Source organism: Orycteropus afer, unplaced genomic scaffold (assembly GCF_000298275.1).
Source record: "Orycteropus afer afer isolate SDZICR_OR568_19922 unplaced genomic scaffold, OryAfe1.0 scaffold00291, whole genome shotgun sequence".
NCBI lineage: Eukaryota > Metazoa > Chordata > Mammalia > Tubulidentata > Orycteropodidae > Orycteropus > Orycteropus afer.
Window position 1 is genome coordinate 3,375,677 of NW_006921878.1, and position 18,842 is coordinate 3,394,518.

Genomic DNA, 18,842 nt, shown 5'->3' on the forward strand with positions numbered 1-18,842 from the left:
CCTCTGTCCGGGTTCCTGGCTTTTATCCCCTTTCTCCTGCTTTCCCGTCCTGCTACTCTGGGTGGGCCTGAGTTGCCTCTCCTCACCTAATCCCTTCAGCTGATTGCTCTTCTCTCTGGCTTCCTGGCTTTTAATCCCCTTTCTCCTGCTCTTCCCTCTTGCTACTTTGGGCGTCCCTGAGTTGTCTCTCCTCACCTGTAACCCTGGGGCTGAGGATGGTAGACTTTGTCTTATACTTTGGTCATGTGATCAGGAGGCACAGGTCCCAGAGGAGGGCATCCTGGTTGGTAAAGCGTCAGAAGAAATGAAGGCCCTCAATGAGATGGACTGACACAGTGGCTGCAATGATGGGGGTTCACGCACAGCAGCAGTTGTGAGGCTGGTGCAGGAGCAGGCAGCCCTCTGTTCTGTTGTGCACAGGGTCGCCATGAGTCAGAACTGACTTGATAGCACCTAACAACTACCACCCACCTCTGTGCCTGGCGCTGCAGCATCAGCATAACTTTCTCCCTCCCCAAGGTGCTGTCCCAACTCGTGTCTTTAAACCTACCCATAAGTGCTGGGTGAGGCAGCTGGTGACTACTTGAGTACAAGTCACAGTTCCCTGGCCCTGCTGGTTGGTCCAACCTGCTCTTGCTAAGCAAAAAAGTGTGTTCCTGAGTTCATGAAGAGCTGCCAGTAGTTGAGTCCTGGGGCTGTGAGGTGGGGAGAGCAGCCTACTGGTCAAGGCCACACCCCAGAGCAGGTGTTGAAGTGAGTTGTCAACTGCTGTTAAGTGAGTCTCCTAACTCATGGTGACTTCACACAACCAGCAAAACACTGCCCAGTCCTGTGCCATCCCCATGATGCAATTGTGGTTTGGACCATTGTGAGCCATAGGGTTGGTTAAAGTAGGTGACCAGGCCTTTGTTCCCTGGCAACATACAAGCCTCCACTCGACAGGTGGCTGCATGTGAGGTGCTCCAGCCAGGCACTGAATCTGGGTCTTCTGCGCGGCAGGCAGGAAGTCCACTGAGCTGCCACTGCCCTTAATGAAATCAAGAGTATACAAAGGAGCTGTAGGGACCTCCCAGAGTGGGGAGTGAGGCTATCAGCCTGGTCCTGGGGCTGCTGAGTGTCCGCTTCTGGGCAGGGACAAATCCCACCACAGACCTGAAGGGAGACACAGCTGGGCGCATCCCTTGCCCTGTATACCCACCCTCCCCTCAGAGAACAGAGCCAGCTGGTTTCTTGGCCCACAGGGTGGGGGTATGGATCCCATAGACCTGTGAACGCAGTAGTGGCAGAGACTGACCTGCCGCAGGTCTCACTTCTCCTGGCAGTTCTGCCCAGTTCATGAGAAGCTCCACTCTAACTGCTCGCTCATCCCCTACTGCCCCATCTGTGCCCTTGCCTGATGTGGCTCTAGAGGGTGCCCGTACTCCTTGGCTCACAGCCCCTTCATCTTCAAAGCACAGCATCCATCTGATTGGCCTTCCTGTGAGGACTCTGATGACCCTGGACTCCCTGTGTGACTCAGGACTGGCTCTTGGCTCCAGGCTCAGGGTCATTCCCTTCATTCTTCTACCCTACATTCACAGGCCCTGGGATTAGGGCAGGTGGACATTCTGTCTGGGACAGTGGGACAGTGAGAGACCATTGTTCCAGGGCTGGTGGGATGCTCCTGGGGGTAATTCCTCTATATGCCAGCATGGTACCTGGTTCCTGGGACCCTTGTGGCAAGGGGTGGGGGACAGTGGGGGCCACAGGTTTCTCAGGAAAGGATGTGATGTGAGAAGTCCACATGAGGTTCCTGGAAGTTGAGACCCCCACCCAGAGGCTTCCACCTTGAGCCCCCAAAAATCTGCCAAAGCCTGGTCACCCATCCCCTCCACACACCACCTGTTCCTCTGAATGAACCACCAAGAAACTGCTCAAATATCCTATTTATTCTGCATCATATTTAAGGAATTCCTTGCAGCCCGTGCACTGCTGGCCTGGCTTCCTCTCCCTCCAGCAGCCACAGCTCCTCCGAGCAGCTCCACCCCCAGTACGTGGCACCCAGGAGCCCTAGCTGAGTTTCCTGCCTGGTCTGCCATTAGCACACTAATAGCCATGGGAAGGACACTCGGGTCAAATGCTACCGAGGATGAGCAGCCCCCTAGGTCCCCATGAGGCATTGGGCACCCACACAAGTCTCTAGCAAAGCCTAACCCCTCTGTTCCCAGGGAGGAGGCTCTGTCCAGCAGCCAACAACCTCCTTCATTATGCCCACCCCTCCCAGAAGAGGCGGGGAGGCCCAGGCAGCAGGGCAGGGTGGGTGAGGGGTGACAGAATAGCAAGAGATGGACCTGGCTGAGCCAACCCCCACTTTATTTCACGTGAGCTTCTCCATGGCCGATCGGAACTCGGGTTTCAGGACCCATGAGTCCGGCTCGGCGCCCGCAGCCTTCATATCCTCCAGGACAGCAGCGTCCCACGCGAAGGTCAGGAGGGCCGAGGGCACCTGCAGTGGAGACAGCAACCTCGCCTCTGGCCTTTGTGTGGTACAGGTCATGGCTGGAGCCCATCTCTGGTCCCAGCTCCCAGGCTTCTACTGGTCAGCAACACTGCCCCACTCCTCTGCCCAGACCCTCAGAGCTAGACACAACACCCTGCTCCCCATCCCGGCCCCTCAGGGCCACTCCACACTGAACAGTAGTGCCCTTCCCCACTGGGCCTGTCCGCAAGACCTCCGGACCGGGCCTGCACACTCACCAGCCCACACTCGTTTAAGGGTAGGTTCTCGTCCTCCGACAGCTTCTGCCCACCCAAGGCCAGCAGCTCAAAAGGCAGCCAGTCGCTCTGTAGGGCCTCCCGCACGAAGGCAAACAGCGCGGACATTCGCTCCCGGGCATAGAAGGTCCCTGGGGCAGCATGGGGTGGGCCAACAGTCAGGGTGGGGCTAGAGCCAGCAGAGTGAGTCACCCCACTCCCGGGCCCGAGCTAAGGCGCCCCTCTGCCAGCCGCACACACCCTGCAGCAGGCAGCCGTCGGGCAGGCGCACGCGCAGCAGAGTGTAGGTGTACTTGCGCATCTCCCGCTGCTCCTCTTTGTCCCTCATGGCTTTGGTCCGCAGCACGCTCAGCCGCTCCACCGTGTCGGCCCTGGGTACGTGAGAGCCGCTCAGTGGGGGCCGCGGGCCACACCACCCCTCCACCCGGCGGGGGCCCCTGCCCACCTGAGCCTCTGCTCTCGTCGGATCTCCTCTGCTGTCAGGGTAAAGAAGTCCTTGGGCAGGTCAAACTGGGTGGCCAGGGGCGAGGGCTGGAAGACGCGGCACTGGCGGTCTAGCCTGGCGCGAATGGGCTCAGCACCCAGCAGCTGCTCCTTGTGTCTCTCCAGGCTCTGCGGCTGCGCCTGGGCCGCCTCGCCCAGCACGTAGAATTCCTCAAGGTCATCTGTAGCATGGCATGAATGTCAGCCACTTAGCCCGCATCACGCTGGGAGACACCCCCACCACTACTACCACAGGGCCAGGCCTTCTACTGCGGCTTCCCTGGGTCCCAACCCCTCTGGACAACCCCGCTGCTCAGCAGAGTCCCTTGCTGCTCCTTACCCTGGTCGGGAACCGGAAGCATCACCTTCTGGAATCCGATGGCCTCAAAGAACTCGTGGGCCCCTTCTAGACAGTGAATGCGCTCCTGGGGGTGGAGCCAGGGGTCAGATGGTGTGCATGAGCTCCACTGTCCCCCTGCCCACCTCTGTCCTGGCTCCTACCCTCTGGATAGGGGCAGAGCCCAGGACACCATCTGCAGGGCTGAGTGCAGACACATGCTTCTAAGGAAGGGCTGGGGGCTTTGGTGTGGGATTCCTGGATGGTCAAGAGCCCACAGCCAGGAGCAAACGTCCCAAAAATGAGGTTAGTGGCCTATGGGGGTGGGGAGGGAGCCACGCAGGGTTGACGGCCATCATCAGACACCCATCTCAGGAGCAGCACAGGCACAGTGAGAGTCTGCGACTCACACCAAAGTCTGCACTGAAGTGCAACCTCCCAAGTGTGGGTGTTCCCACACGTTCATACTGAAGACAAAACAAAACACACTGGAAAGATGGAATCCCTGGTAGCACAAATGGTTAAGTGCTCAGCTACTAACTGAAAGGGTGGTTCAAACCCACCCAGAAGCACCTTGGAAGAAAGGCCTGGCTATCTGCTTCTGAAAGGTCACCGCCTTTAGAATCCTATGGGGCAGTTTTACTCTCTGCACTGGGAGCCACCAGGAGTCGCAATCGACTCCACCACAGCCATCATTGCTAATGATGCTGAGCATCACGATTCCCAAGCAGGAGGGCCACTGGCCCCCACAGAAGGCTGTCAGATGACTGTGTCCTGACCCCAGGCCGGCAATCCTGAGCTTGGTTGGAAATGGGCTGGCTGCAGATAGTATCACTAAGGTTCACATGAGGTTACACTGCAGGAGGGTGGGTCCTGAACACACAACTGGTGTCCTTCTCATAGGAGAAGAGAGACAGATAGAGGGAAGACAGCATGTGGAGAAAGGGGCAGAGGGTGGAGGGATGCAGCCATAAGCCAAGGACCGCCTGGGGCCACCAGAAGCAGGAAGAGACAAGGAGGGCTCCTTCCCCAGAGCCATCAAAGGGGGTGTGGCCTGCCAACACCCTGACTTTGGACCTAGCCTCCAGAACCGAAAGTAAGCGTGCGTTGCCTCAAGTCTGGTGGGACTGACTGGCCACCCCAGCAGACAATGGCCTCACCTGGAACACCTTGTTCTGCAGCTTGATCTTCCGGTACTTCTCCTCCTCGGGGTGCAGGTGGATGTTGTCCAGGTACCTGTGGGGGTGGGGAGACCGACAGTGCTCAGAGCCTTGAGAGGGAGACAGTGGCACATGACCCAGCGCTGGACCTCATGACCCTAGAGCCCAGGGAGGGAGCCAGCCTCCGGCACTCACAGCCTGCTCTGCGGCAGAGGCCCTCGGCCTCACTCCACACTGCCTCCAGGCTCCATGACCCCCAGCCTGGACTGAACTGTCATGTGTCTCAGCTCAGTGACCATGGCAGTGGGAGGGACGGACAGAGCCAGAAGAGCTGACCACCACAGCAGAGGGCCCCCTAGATCCAGGGAGGAGCCTGCAGGGCAATTGCCTGGGGCTCCCAGCCCACCCAGACCTGCTCAAGCCCACATGGGGTGGAATCTCCACCCTGCCTCCTGTATACAGTCATTCCTCTGATGACCTCGAAGGGCAGCCTGAGCAGGAACCCCTGCTTTGGTACACCCCTTGTTTTATGATATACAGGTAAACTGAGGGCGGAGAGGCAGAGCCCCTTGCTGAGAGTCAGTGGGGATGGGGCACGACTGCATTCCCCCGGCCCCTTGCCAAGCCAGCAGGTGAGGGCGTGGTAACTGCGTAGCAGGATTCAGCGAGGGGACCGCTCACTTAGCAATGGTGTCCACACCCAGCTTTACTCGGTCCCGGTCTTTGTTGAATGTGTGGATCTTCATGATGGAGGCGGCCACTGGGTCTGTGGAGAAGTGCTGGGGAGGGAGGGAGGGGGGAACTGTTGGAAACTGAGCCCCAGGAGCCCCTAGATGGTACAGACAGTTAATGTCCTCAAAGCTGGAGGTTCAGGTGCCCCTAGAGGCACCTCAGGAGAAAGGCCTGGAGAGCTCCTTCTGAGAAATGAGCCACTGAAACCCCACGGGACCCAGTTGGACTCTGACACAGGGGTCACTATCGGTTGGAACTGACTCCACAGCAACAGGTAAAAAATCTATTTAAAATATACAGACAATAAAATAAACAATTATACAAAAAAAAACACACAAACTCTTGTTGCCCGCAGGCCAAGCAGCCTGTCCCCTCACCATTTAGGTGACAGTAATGACAACAGTGACCACGTGCAGAACAGCAGCACAAAGCAGACTCAAGGGCACGTTCTGAGAAAAGGAAAGTCCTTCCAAGCCTGCGCCCCTGCCCCCTGCCCAGCCCCTCGTCCAGGGGCCAGGGCCCAGGCACCAGAACGGGAGGAGGACTGGAGGACAGCCTTCCCTGGACTGTCTGAAGGCCCGGGTTTCCACAACTTCTCGGGTGGAACCCCCCCCCCCAGTGCTCTGCCTCCCACTCTGGCTTTACAGCTTTCCTTGGCATTTGTGGCACCCAGAGCCACCAGGCCCTCGACCCTCCAACCCTCTGGGGCCCTGCAAGTCCTTCTGGCACACGCCAGAAGGTGATTCAGATGAGCAGCGATGGCAAGTGCCTCATCCAGGTTCACAGGAACGACAGGCAGCAGGGGCAGGATGCAACTGAGGTTGGGAGCCCCTCTGTGTGCTGACGTGTGGGGGAGTAGCAGAAGACCTGAATTACCACCCTGGCACCTGATGTAATCCCCACATACACACACAGCCCCCATCCCCAGCATCCCACCTGCCTCCAGGAAGGAGAAGGGAGGAGCTGCAGTGGGCACCCTAGGATCACATGGCGCCCAGCCTCCCTCCCGGCTGGCGACTGGCAACCACCCGCACATCCAGGGAAGTCTCTCTGCAGCCCTAGAGTCTGGGCTGTGTGGTGGCAGGCTGTCTCTGCAGCAGCTGGGGGCCTAGAGTCACACTGGTCCCACTCAAGTAACAGTAGAACCCTCACCTGGGAGACCCGCGCGGTAGCCCAGGCACCCCAGCTCAACCAGCAGTCCTACATCAGCCCAGGCCTGGCACAGGCGGGCTCAGGGCTCAGAGCCTCCAGGGCAGGTGTGGGCTCTGCCCAGCCCACATCTGCCCTCAAGTGCACAGGTGAGCCTCCAAGCAGCTACGCTGGCGTCAGACTAAGCTCAGCTGCAAAGTGGGACCAAACCAGCCCACTAACTGAGACGTGGGGGCAGGGAGGGGGACACATGCAGAAAGCAGCAGAGGGGAGGAGAGGAGAGAAGGGCAGTGGAGGAGAGGATATGGTGAGAGGGAGGGAGGGGGAGAGGAGAGGGTAAGGGAGAGGAAGGGAAGAGCAGGGGGAGGGAGAAGGCAGAGAGGAGGATAGGAGAGGTGGGAGGGAAGAGGGGGAAAGGGCCTGGGAATGGGGGAAGGAGGAGGGGGAGAGGAGGGGGAGGTTTACTTGTGATTAAGGTCAGATTTCACATGGGGGGGGAACCAGTGTTTTCAATAAATAAGGCTGGGGGCGGGGCACCGGGTAACAATCCAGAAAAAAAATGAGACGAGCTGCATCTCTCACACTCGGCACTGAATGGCTTCTGGCTGTGGATGTTATTAAAACACAGCAAACAAATGAAACAGCGAGACATCAGAGAAGTACTAGAAGCAGCCACGGAGAATTATCTTAGAGAGTACTCTGCCTAAATAGGACACAACACTCAGAAGCTGTGAGACTGGCAAATTCAATCACATAAAGATAAACATCTCCTACGTGGCAAAGTGTTCACAATCAGAATAAAAAAAAAAAATAAGTAACTGGGGAAAAGTATTTGCAGCTCTCATCAGACCATAGGCTACATGCCTTAAGACATACAGCTAGCTATCCGTCACCAAGAAAGAGGCCACACACACAACAGAAAAGGGGGCAAAAAGTGCCTTCTTACATGAAAACACGGTCAACCTAACCCAAAACGACAGAAACGCAAATTAAAACCGCCCTGAGGTCCGACTCTCACCCATTAACTGGGTTAAAGATAAAGGCCTTTGGTAACCAACAGTGAATGGTGGGGGCACTTTCTCACTCAGTGCTGGTGGGAGCATGAATTGGGAGACGCCCGTGGAGGACCACCAGTTACACTGGTTAGACTCCCAGCGCCCCTAGAGAACAGAGTGGAACTGCCCCAGAGGGTTTCCAAGGCTGTCATCTTACAGAAGCAGATCACCATGCCTTTTTCCCCCAAGGAGCAGCTGGTGGATTCAAACTGCCAACTTTTCAGGTTTGCAGCCAAGCACTTAACCACTGCACCACCAAGGCTCCTCTGTGTAATCACCAGGGTCCTTGAAAGGGGAGGAGGGATGCAGAAGACAGAGAACCAGAGAGATGGCAGCGTGAGGACTCAGGACTCAGCTCCTAAGTCTTTGAGGATGGAAGAGGGGCCACAAAGCAAGGGGTGTGGGTAGCCTCTAGAAGGTTCAAGAGGCCAGGAAATGGTCTCTGCCCTGGATCCTCCCGAGGGATTCAGCCATGCCCACAACCCTGCCCTCCCCCAGAGATTCCAGAAGGGGTGCAGCCCTGTGGGCAGCCTGACTGGGAGACCCACTTTGGATTTCTGACCCTGGGAACTGGAAGGTAACTTCAGTGTTATTTAAGCTACTATGTTTACAATCATATGTTACAGCAACTGGAAACTGATACTCCAGATAAAAGCTATCCAATGTTCTCTGTATCACTCTTACAGTATTAGTTTAAATTTGAAATTATTTCCAAACACTCAGAAAGAAAAAACTCACATGGAAGCTCTTTTTGAACTAATACTTCCATGTTTATAAGTTAGCTATAAACAGTACATAAATTTTTACGTAAAACAAAACCAAGTGGCGGAGAGGTGTATACACAGGGAGTCCCCAACTTACTCGAGTCGTACTCAAGTTACAATGACCTGTACTCACAATCGTCTGTGTTTTTGTACATTTTATGGTAACATGTTGCAGAGTGTCATTTGCTGAGGTTATCATTCGCAGATGTTTGATATTATGATTGACAGTTCAAACACTGCCAGCTTTATAAAGATACTGATAAAAGGCAACAATAATGAAAACCAAGAAAACAAGATACTCGACTGACTCAGAACTAACCCAGACAGAGTCACTGGAATGGAGCCCTGTTTAAGTCGGGGTCCACCTGTACTTGAGCAGCTCTGAAAAGGGGCCTGGACTCCTCCAAAGAGGGGAGTGGCTTTTCTCACTGACTCGTTTGTACCTTTTCATTCCTGTACCACATATAAGCATGACCTCTTTAAAGACGTTAAAACAGAAACAAAAGCAAACAAAAAATAAATAAACATAATAAAATACCATAGGACTTTATGAAGGGCCTGGACCCAGGCTTCCTGGGGATGTGGGCTGGGGGACATGTAGCCACTGCTCACCGAGAGAATAGCCTCTTTGATGTGGGCATCCCGCTGGTCCTTCCTCAGGGTGGCCCCCGTGAGCGGACAGGTGAAATACACTCCGGGCACGGCCAGGTGGGCTGAGCCTTCCTCTCTAGGCTCAGAGACCTGGGGGTGAAGGTGTGTCGGGGTGAGACCCTGGAGCCAGACTCCCTGATCCCACCTCTGCCACCGATGAGCCGTGGGAGCCCTGGGCCCAGCGACCGAAGCCCCCCACCCCGTGCCGTTTTACTACTGCACCACCAGAGCTCCTTTAGGGTTTTTTTTTTTTTAAGATTCTATATGGGATGACCTCCAGATCAAACGAGGTCAGGAGCACAGAGCACTTAGCAGCTTCTGATCCCCGCGCACATGCCGCCCCAGCTCCTGCTGACTCACAGGTACCCTGGGCAAGCCCTGACCTTGCCCTGCGCCGCAATCTCTAGGGCCCCCTTCCATTCTATAAATGCAGTGAGTCCGCACTGGCCAAGCTGCCTGCAACTCCCATCTCTCTCCCCTTTGGAGCCTGCCTCCTACAGGAAGGCCCCCCATTATACCCATCTCCATGAAGCCTCTTGCCTCTGAATAAGGCAGGCAGCAGAGGGCAGTGCTGAGGTGACTGGCTTTGGGGTTCCAGTCTTGGCCCTACTAAGGACAGCTGGCTTTACCTCTCTGAATCTGTTTTTTCTTCTGAAAAATGGAAGCTCTAACAGCACCCACAATTTGAGGCTCCAGGGAGGAACCCAAGCTGGACGTCACTGGGTACTGAACCCTGAAGGCTCGGGCGACACCATGTTCAACCAACCGTTCAAGATAGGGCTTCCCCAGCCCACCTTCAAGGTCCAAGGGCAGAGGTGGCCGTGATGGGTCTTCTGTCCCCCCACTCCCCCAGCATCAGGTGCTCTTAGCACGAGGCTGATAAGGAGGAAATGGCCAACTAGACTGATACAGCGAGATACCAGGTGGGCCCTCTGCAGGGGCCCATGCTCCCACCCTGGCCACCCCCAGGCTTTTACCACATTGGTCCCTGGGGACTCTGGGCTCCCACTGGCGGTCGCTTCTGCTTGAAGTTCCTTCCTCACTAGAAGGAGAAACAGGAGGGAAAGGCAGAGATTTGACAATGTGGGAGCCCCCTGGCCTGCCCGGAGACCCCATTCACGTGCTGGACGCATTCACAAGGCCTGCCCCTCCGCAGACCCTGACCCTGAAGGTCAACTTCTGGTCCCTCAGCCAGACCACACACCTGCCCCCAACTCCACCAACCACTTGCTCTTCCTGTACAAGTCTCAGCTTCCATCGCCTTCCCTCAAGGAAAATTCCCTGACCCCTGCCCCTGCTAGATCAGCCCCTGCCCCTCCCTCCCCTGCACACACCACTCTAGACCCTCTTGTGATTGTGACCTTATGACACCCCAGTGTCAGGTCCCCGTGTGCACCCAGAGCCAAGCGGGGGTCAGGGAACTGGAAAGCGCTAACCCTGGTTCCGGATGGAATCCTGTGATATAGGGCCTCGGCCCCGGGGCTGCTTCTGCTCCAGGCGGGCCAAGGCCGCCGCCGCCGCCATCTGCGCCTCATTGGTGGGGCCCTGACGGGGCTGCTTGAGAGCTGGTTGGCTGGGCTTGTCTTTGGGGGCCTTCTCCCTGGGGGCAGACGGAGGACAGTAAGTGTTCTCTGAAGGTGGCCAGCAAGGCTGATGTGGTGTCCAAGAAAGCTACTAGTCGGCCTTCCACCACCCACCCCTCTCTCCAGGCCCCCCCACGGCCAGCAGACACTCCCACTGCAGGCAGAGGCCCTGGAGGCGGGAGACTGGGGCTACGCTCCAACTCTGGACCTGGGTAAGCCCTGCACCCAGCCTGGCTCAGAGCACCCATCCATAAAACAAGGGTATCAGCAGCCCCACAAGGCAAGGGTCACAGTGACGTACGTGTAAAAGCATCCTAACATCTTAAGGAACTGACAGACTCAGAGACACCATCTTCCCTCCGCCTCTCTCCTTTCCATTAGGGGCTCACTCTTACTATCTACAACAAACACAACATGACTTCATTTATTGGGCGCCTATTGTGTGTCAGACACTGGCCCTGGTGCAGGTGGGACTCACCTTGCTCTTGCTTCATTACAAGCCTCTGAGGGAGGTCTTCAGACCCCCTTTTCAGAAACGAGAAACTCACGACGTACAGGCAACGTGCTCTGGTCACATGACAGTGGTGGCAGGCTGTGGGGGTCAGCCAACAATGGAACCACAGTCACTGGCCACCTTACACCACACAGGCCACAGGTGAGGTACGTTTCAGAGACCTTGTTAACCTAAACTCTGTCCTATGTCCTGTAGAAGAAGGACAGTCACTATCCCTACCTGAGGGACAGCTAAGTGGCACCAATGGCACCCAGCTACTAACCTAAAGGTTGGTGGTTTGAACCCACACGATAGCACTGCAGAAGAAAGGCCTGGTGATCTGCTTCAGTAAAGGTGATGGCCAAGAAGACCCTGTGGGACAGTTCTACTCTGTAACACATGGCTTGCCCTGAGCTGGAACTGACTTGATGGCCATGGCTTTGGTTTTCAGTTTTATAGGGATGGCTGCCTGACCCACTGGGCAATGGCCATGAACATGAACATGGCTGGCCCTGAACATTTCTGGCAGAGGCCCCTCCCCTCGCCTGGCCGGACTCCTCAGCCTTGCCTTCCTTCTGCTCCAGACCCAGCCCTTCAGATCATCTGTGCTACATGCATCCACAGAACCTTGTCAAGCTCTTGGGTCACACCCCTCACCTCACTTCTCTTTCTGCAACCTTGACTTTACCTGTCTCTCCTGTCCTTGCCTCAAAAAACCAAATTCACTGCTGTTGAGTCAAATTCCGACTCATAGTGACCCCTCCTTGGGTTTCTGAGGCAGTATCTCCATGGAAGTAGATTGCCCAGTGTTCCTTCCGAGGAATGGCTGGTGGGTTTGAACCACCAGCCTTCCGGTTAACAGTAAAATGCCTTAGGCACTACGCTACCAGAGCTCCTACCCTTTCCTTGCAGCTGAAGAAAAGGTAAGTGTGGATGCCCACCCAAGCCCAGCCTGCTTTCTAATCTTCCTATAAACACTGCATTTCCCAGAATACCTCACTTATGATACTCCCCCCAGGGCCCCCTGTAGGACAGCCAGAGGGGTCCTCCTGAGCCCTTAGCCAGGGCTTGCCATGCTTCTGCAGGAAGCACTCCCTCACATGTAGAACAATCCTTGACACCCCCCTCCATCCACATAGTCTCCAGGCTGCCCTCCCACAAACACCCGAATGTTCCACTGGGGGTGGGATGAGGGAAGGGGGTCTAGGCTGCTGTGGGGAAAGAAGGAGGAGGTTTTGATCCAAGTCTCTCACCTCACCTAGGTCCCAGCATCAGTGTCACCTCCTCAGAGAAGCCCTCCCAGGGCAGTCCTCTCCACCTCTGACCTGACCCTCATCATTCCTTCTTCTGGTCTTGAGAGCACCACCTGATCCTTTATGATCTAGACAATGGCTTCTCTTTCCATTGGCCCCATTAGAGAGGGAGCCCAGAACAGACCTGCCCATACAGCCCTGGGGAACCCCAGAACCCCAGGAGAGCAGACCTGCCCGTCCACCTCTGAGGAGACTGGCAGAGCAGACATGACCTCTCCTTCCACCCCTGAGGAGCCTGGGGAGCTGGGCATGCCCGTCCACCACAGCTCACGCATCCCCACCGCCCAAGTCGTCGAGTCTCGTCTTGTCTAGACCAGTCACAGCAGCCTGGATCTGCATATCCCTGCCCTTAAGTACCCCCACCAGGTCTCCAGTCTGACTCAGCCATCACCCCCAGGCCCCATCCCCTTGTCACACACAGTCCCAGCTGTCCTGGCCCCCTCTTCACCCACTACTTTTTGAATAAATGAGTGAACCACCTTGTCTTGCCCATTGCTCTCCATGTCTCTCCCCAGACACCCTGGTTTTGTCCCAGGGTGGTGCAAACAGTTAAACACTCAGGTACCAGTCACAAAGTTGACAGTTCAAACCCACCCAGAGAAAGATCTAGCAATCTGCTTCCAAAAAGTCACAGCCTCAAAAACCCTACGTAATACTACTGTCCCTACGTAGGGTCACCATGAGTCAGAATTGACTAGTTGGTAAGTAACAACAGACGTGTCATTCGTCCCTTACTCACAGACCTGGCCCTCATGGGCCTCCCACATCCTGCTCAGCCCGCTCAGCGTGCCCTCTGAAGAACCCCTGGCACCCCCAATCCCTGTGACTGATGACTCACTGTCCTCGATGTGGCCCCCGCCCCACATCCTCACCCATCCCCATTGCCTCTCCATTCCCTCCAGTCTTTCTGCCTTTCCTCCCATCCCCCACCTGTTCACAATTGCCTCCATTATTCCTCAGGACCCCCCCCCAGGATGACATCTTTCCTCAGTCAATCCTCATACAATACCCACCCTCTCAGTCCCCACGACCCTCTCCATAGCCCCCTGCAGCAAGCCCTGTCCCCCCAGACTCCCTTGTGTCATCCCACCTGATGGCCCACCAGCCCTCAGAGGCTCCCTTCCTCAATCTGACCACCTTCCAATCTCCTCCCGAGCCCCAGCCCCTCACCCAACGCTCTTCTTTCTCAAGTTCTCCCCAGATAAGTCACAGAAACGGGCATCTTCATCCTGCCTCCCTTCATCTCCCCTCCAATCTCCTCACACAGGTCTCTCTCCTCACAGTCTCCCCCAGATCCCCCCATCGCCCTCCCCCCAAACCTTCCCCCACATCTCCCACATCACCACCAACCCTTCCAACAACGGCCTAGTGCAGTCAAGACTTCCAGACTCTTTCTGGTCTCCCCACCAACCCACCCCCGTCCTGCCACGCACCCCAGAACCATGGCCCTGAACCTCTACTTCCACAGACACTAACCCTCACATCGACTCTTCGTGACCCAAGTTGTACTTGTTTCTCCAGAATCAGCCCCTACTTTCTGACCATCTACACCCCTAAACCATTCCGACTCCATAAAGGACCCCAGCGCGCCCCGCCCCTCCAGCCAAGCCAGTCCTGCCCCGCCCCCTAAGGACTGCCCTTCCCCCACACGCCCACCCAACCCCGCCCCCTCATGCTCCGCCTTCCTCACCGCTCTGGCCTTGGGACTCTCGTCATCCCTCCGCGCCCCGAGCTCCGGAGATTTCAGGCCACTCTCCCGCCCCCTAGGCCGCAAGCCTCTGAGCCCATTACGCACCCCACCGACTCTGTAAGCTTCTGACCGGGCCCCGCGCTTTTGAACTTGATGTCTGCCTTGATCTCCTGGAAGAACTTCTTCATGATGACAGGGGGCCCGGCGGCAGGGGGCCGCGGGGGCGCGGGGTGGGGGGGGGCGCAGGGCCCAATCTGGGAGGGGCCGGCAGGAACCAACAACCGGAAAGAAAAGCCCGCGCAGCCGGAAGTCCCGCCTTCGCGCAGCCGCCCACGTGACAATAGGCCAGGCGCGCCTCTCCACTTCTGAGCGATTCGCTGGCTTGGGCCGACCGCTCTGCACTCTCCTGCTGGTCTCAGTGGTTTTTCCAGACTCTGTTGCCAGGGGCGACGAGCGCGCTACTTGCTAGACTCAAACTGGGCGCCTTTGACAGCGTCCCCCCAACGATGCCAGGAGAAGGAGGGGTAGACGGACTAACCCTCTCGGAGAAAGTGCTGCCCTGTAATCCTCTATAACCTTCCCTGGCTCTCCAGCCGTGCTAAAAGGGCATGGGGGCGGTGTCTTCTTCTGACCTCCTTTAACTTCACCAATGGGAAAAAGAATCACCATTAGCGTCAGCAGTCCAAGGCTGGTTCCTGTGAGGCCAGACATGCCGCCGCCCTTCCAACCTTTTTGCCAATTCTGATACTAACCCCCTCCCATGGCACTCACTACTTTTCTGCTGGGTTCAATAATTCATTGCAGTGGCCACAGCGAACTCACACAAAACACTCTTGGTTATGAGGTTTATTAGAGAAGTAACGGGTTATAATTCCGATTCAGGAATGCACTCACTGTAATTCTTTGATCAGGACAGCTTCCCCTTGTCCATGCTGGAGGGCATGCCTCTCTTTAGCCCTTGGACTTTTGTCTGGCTTCTGCTGTGCTCTGGCAAGGGTTAAACGTTCTTTTTAGCACTTCCAGTAGGTGCACCTGCTCCGCCAGCAAGCCTCCTGCCCAAAGGCACTCAACTATCTCATTCCATGGGCTGGCAAGCCTGCTGAACTGTCTTGTGCCAGTTTCTTGGTTCTGCTGCCGCTGTCTCTCTGCTTACTCTCTGCCATCCTTTGAGCACAGGACACTCAGATCCAAGGAAGTACTCCACTCTTGGCTTCTCTTTTCTTGATGCTGGTGGGATTCCCCTTTTCCACCTCTAGGAGGGCTCATTTTAAGCCTAGCAAAATGACATAACTGACCAATCCCCACATTAGGGTTCCATACACCTCATTTCCATGGTCCCACCCCCAGAAGGGTGCCATGTACCTGATTTACATTATTAACAAGCTATCCAGTCCCCTTGGTATACCACAGACACCTCACATTTACATGGTTCCACTCAGTCATCACTCCTCTCAGCTTGTTCTACTGTGGTGGCTTGTGTGTTCCTGTGAGGCTGGAAACTATCTCTCCAGTACGTCAAATATCATCAGGGTCACCCATGGTGGACAAGCTTTTAGCAGAGCTTCCAGACTAAGACAGACTGGGAAGAAAATGAGGCCATCCACTTCTGAAGACATTGGCCACTGAAAACCTTATGAATAACTGAAAAACTGATATATTACTGGAAAACTTTACGAGTAGCAGTGCAACTTTGTCCGATATAGTGCCAGAAGATGAGCTCATCAGGTTGGAAGGCATTCAAAAACCGACTGGGGATGAGCTGTCTCCTCAAATCAGAGTTGACCTTAAAGACATAGATGGAGTAAGTGTTCAGGACCTCCATTTGCTGATGGATGACTCAAAATGGGAAGAGACAGCTGCAAAAAACATTAATAATCAATGTGGAAGGTACAAAGTATGAATCTAAGAACATTGGAAGTCATCAAAAATGAAATGGAATTCATAAAGATCAATATCCTAGGCATGAATGAGCTGAAATGGACTGGTATTGGCCATTTTGAGTCAGACAATCAGTCATTTGATCTACTATGCAGGAATGACAAATTGAAGAAGAATGGTGTTGCATCCATCATCAAAAAGGACATAGCAAGATCCTGAAGTATAATGCTGTTAGTGATAAGATAATATCCATATGCCTACAAAGAAGACCAGTTAATACTACTGTTATTCAAATTTACACACCAACCACCAAAGCCAAAGATGAAGAAATTGAAGATTTTTACTTCTGCAGTCTGAAATTGACCAAACATGCAATCAAGATGTATTGATAATTCATGGTGATTAGATGAAAATTGGAAACAAAGAAGGACAAGTAGTTGGAATAGGGCTTTGGGGATAGAAATGATGTGAGAAATTACATGATGGAATTTTGCAAGACCAACGACTTATTACAAATACCTCTTTTCAGCAACATAAACAGCAGCTATACATAAGGACCTCACCAGATGGAATATAGAGGGATCAAATTGACTCCATCTGTGGAAAGAGGCAATGGAGAAACTCAATATCATCAGTCAAACAAGGCCAGGAGCTGACTGAGGACAGACCATCAACTGCTCATATGCAAGTTAAAGTTGAAACTAAAGAAAATTAAACAAGTCCATGAAAGTCAAAATACGACATTGATTTTTATCCCACCTGAACTTAGAGACCATGTGAAGAGTAGATTTGATGCATTGAACACTAATGACTGAAGACTAGATGAGTTATGGAATGACTTCATTCTGGAAGAACATCATCCATGAAGAAAGCAAAAGATCATTGAAAAGACAGGAAGGGAGGAAAAGGCCAAAATGGATCTCAGAAGAGACTCTAAAACTTGCTCTTGAGTGAGCTAAAGCGAATGGAAGAAGTGATGAAGTAAAAGAGCTGAACAGAAGATTTCAAAGGACAGCTTGAGAAGACAAAGTAACCTATAATGAAATGCACAAAGATATGGAATTAGAAAATCAAAAAGGAAGAACATGCTCAGCATTTCTCAAGCTGAAAGAACTGAAGAAAAAAATTGAAGCCTTGAATTGCAATACTGGATGATTTTTTGGGCTTAATACTGAATGATGCAGGAAGCATCACAAGAAGATGGAAGGAATACACAGAGTCACTGTACCAAAAAGAACTGGTTGACATTCAACCTTTTCAGGAGGTATTACATGATCAAGAACCAATGGTATTAAAGGAAGAAGTCCAAGCTGAACTGAAGGTATTATTGGTGAAAAACAAGGATCCAGGAATTGATGGAATACCCACTGAGATGTTTCAACAAATGGATGCAGCACTGGAGGCACTTACTCCTATAAAGAAAGAAATTTGGAAGAGAGCTACCTGGCCAACTAACTGGAAGAGATCGATTTGTGTGCACTTTCCAAAGAAAAGTAGTCCAACAGAATGTGGAAATTATTGAATATCATTAATGTCACACACAAGTAAATTTTTTGCTGAAGATAATTCAAAAATAGTTGCAACAGTACCTAGACAGGGAACTTCCTGAAATTCAAGCTGGATTCAGAAGAGGATGTGGAATGAGGAATATCATTGCTGATGTCAGATGGATCTTGGCTCAAAGCAAAGAATACCAGTAGAAAGATTTTTACCTGTATATTATTGACCACACAAAGGCATTTGACTGCATGGATCATAACAAATTATGGACAACACTGTAATGGTTGGGAATTCCAGAACACTTAACTGTGTACATGAGGAACTGTACATAGACCAAGAGGCTGTCATTTGAACAGAAAAAGTATATTTATTGCATGGTTTAAAATCAGGAAGGGTATGCATCAGAGTTTCATCCTCTTACAGTATTTATTCAATCTGTATGCTGAGCAAATAATCCGAGAAGTAGGGGGAAAGATGACAGAACAGACAGACAGGCTACCTAGACCCTTTTCAGCAAAGAAATGAGAACCCAATTGAAACAGATACAAAAGATAATCCTGGAATCCTGAGCTCTGAAGGAAAGGATAAAGAAGTAGATTAAATACCAACTAGCAGAAGAGCCTGAATGAAAATACAACAGACAAACAGAGCTGTGAATTGTTAGCTGTCCTGGCAGCTTGGCCAATTTGAATATTTACAAGTGCCACTCTGATTTGGGCAGTAACCTAAGAATGGGCTCTTCTCACCAAGGACTGCATGGAAAACTGCTCTGGTGGCTGATGACTAGAGAGTTAAAACAGAGAATAAGGAGACAAAGTCAGCTGTCAGCTGTCCTAAGGGCATAGCAATTTTAAATATTTGCAAGCAGTGTAGCTGTTTTGAATATTTACAAGTGGCATTCCAATCCAGACAAGCAACTTAAGAATAGGCTCTGTTTGCTGAGGACAGTCCAGCCAGCCTCACTGGAGACTGATGATTAGAAAGGTGCAATATTCCCCTTGTTACTCTTACACCTGACACCCTCTTGGTGAACAGAGGTATGACCATCCCCATCCCCACCCACCTCCTGGACTGGCAGGAAATGCCTTCCTGATCTGTTTGCCCTGCCCCCCCTCCTACCCTCCGTTTTGTTTTAGTTTGTTTGTTTTTTAATTATTCTTTTTTTTTTTTTTTTCTTCCTCCTTTCTACTTTTTTTCTCTTTCCCTTCCCTGGTTCTTGATTTTGTTTCTCTTCCCTTTTCCTGGTTCCCTTCTTTTTTCTTTCTTTCTTTTCTTTCCATGCCTTGTTTTACTTTTTATG

The 18,842-nt window shown here is 53.2% G+C and overlaps 1 protein-coding gene across 1 annotated transcript; it reads right to left on the bottom strand.

The window, feature by feature from the left end:
- Positions 1-2,356: 2,356 nt before the first annotated feature.
- Positions 2,357-14,352, bottom strand: UBXN6 (UBX domain protein 6). Its single transcript, XM_007951051.1, has 11 exons — positions 14,270-14,352; positions 10,522-10,685; positions 10,063-10,127; positions 9,047-9,175; positions 5,416-5,513; positions 4,735-4,810; positions 3,578-3,662; positions 3,200-3,419; positions 2,995-3,125; positions 2,737-2,885; positions 2,357-2,485 (listed from the first exon to the last, which is right to left on the bottom strand). Exons 1-11 carry the CDS (start codon positions 14,350-14,352, stop codon positions 2,357-2,359), a joined length of 1,329 nt encoding a protein of 442 aa, XP_007949242.1.
- Positions 14,353-18,842: the final 4,490 nt, after the last annotated feature.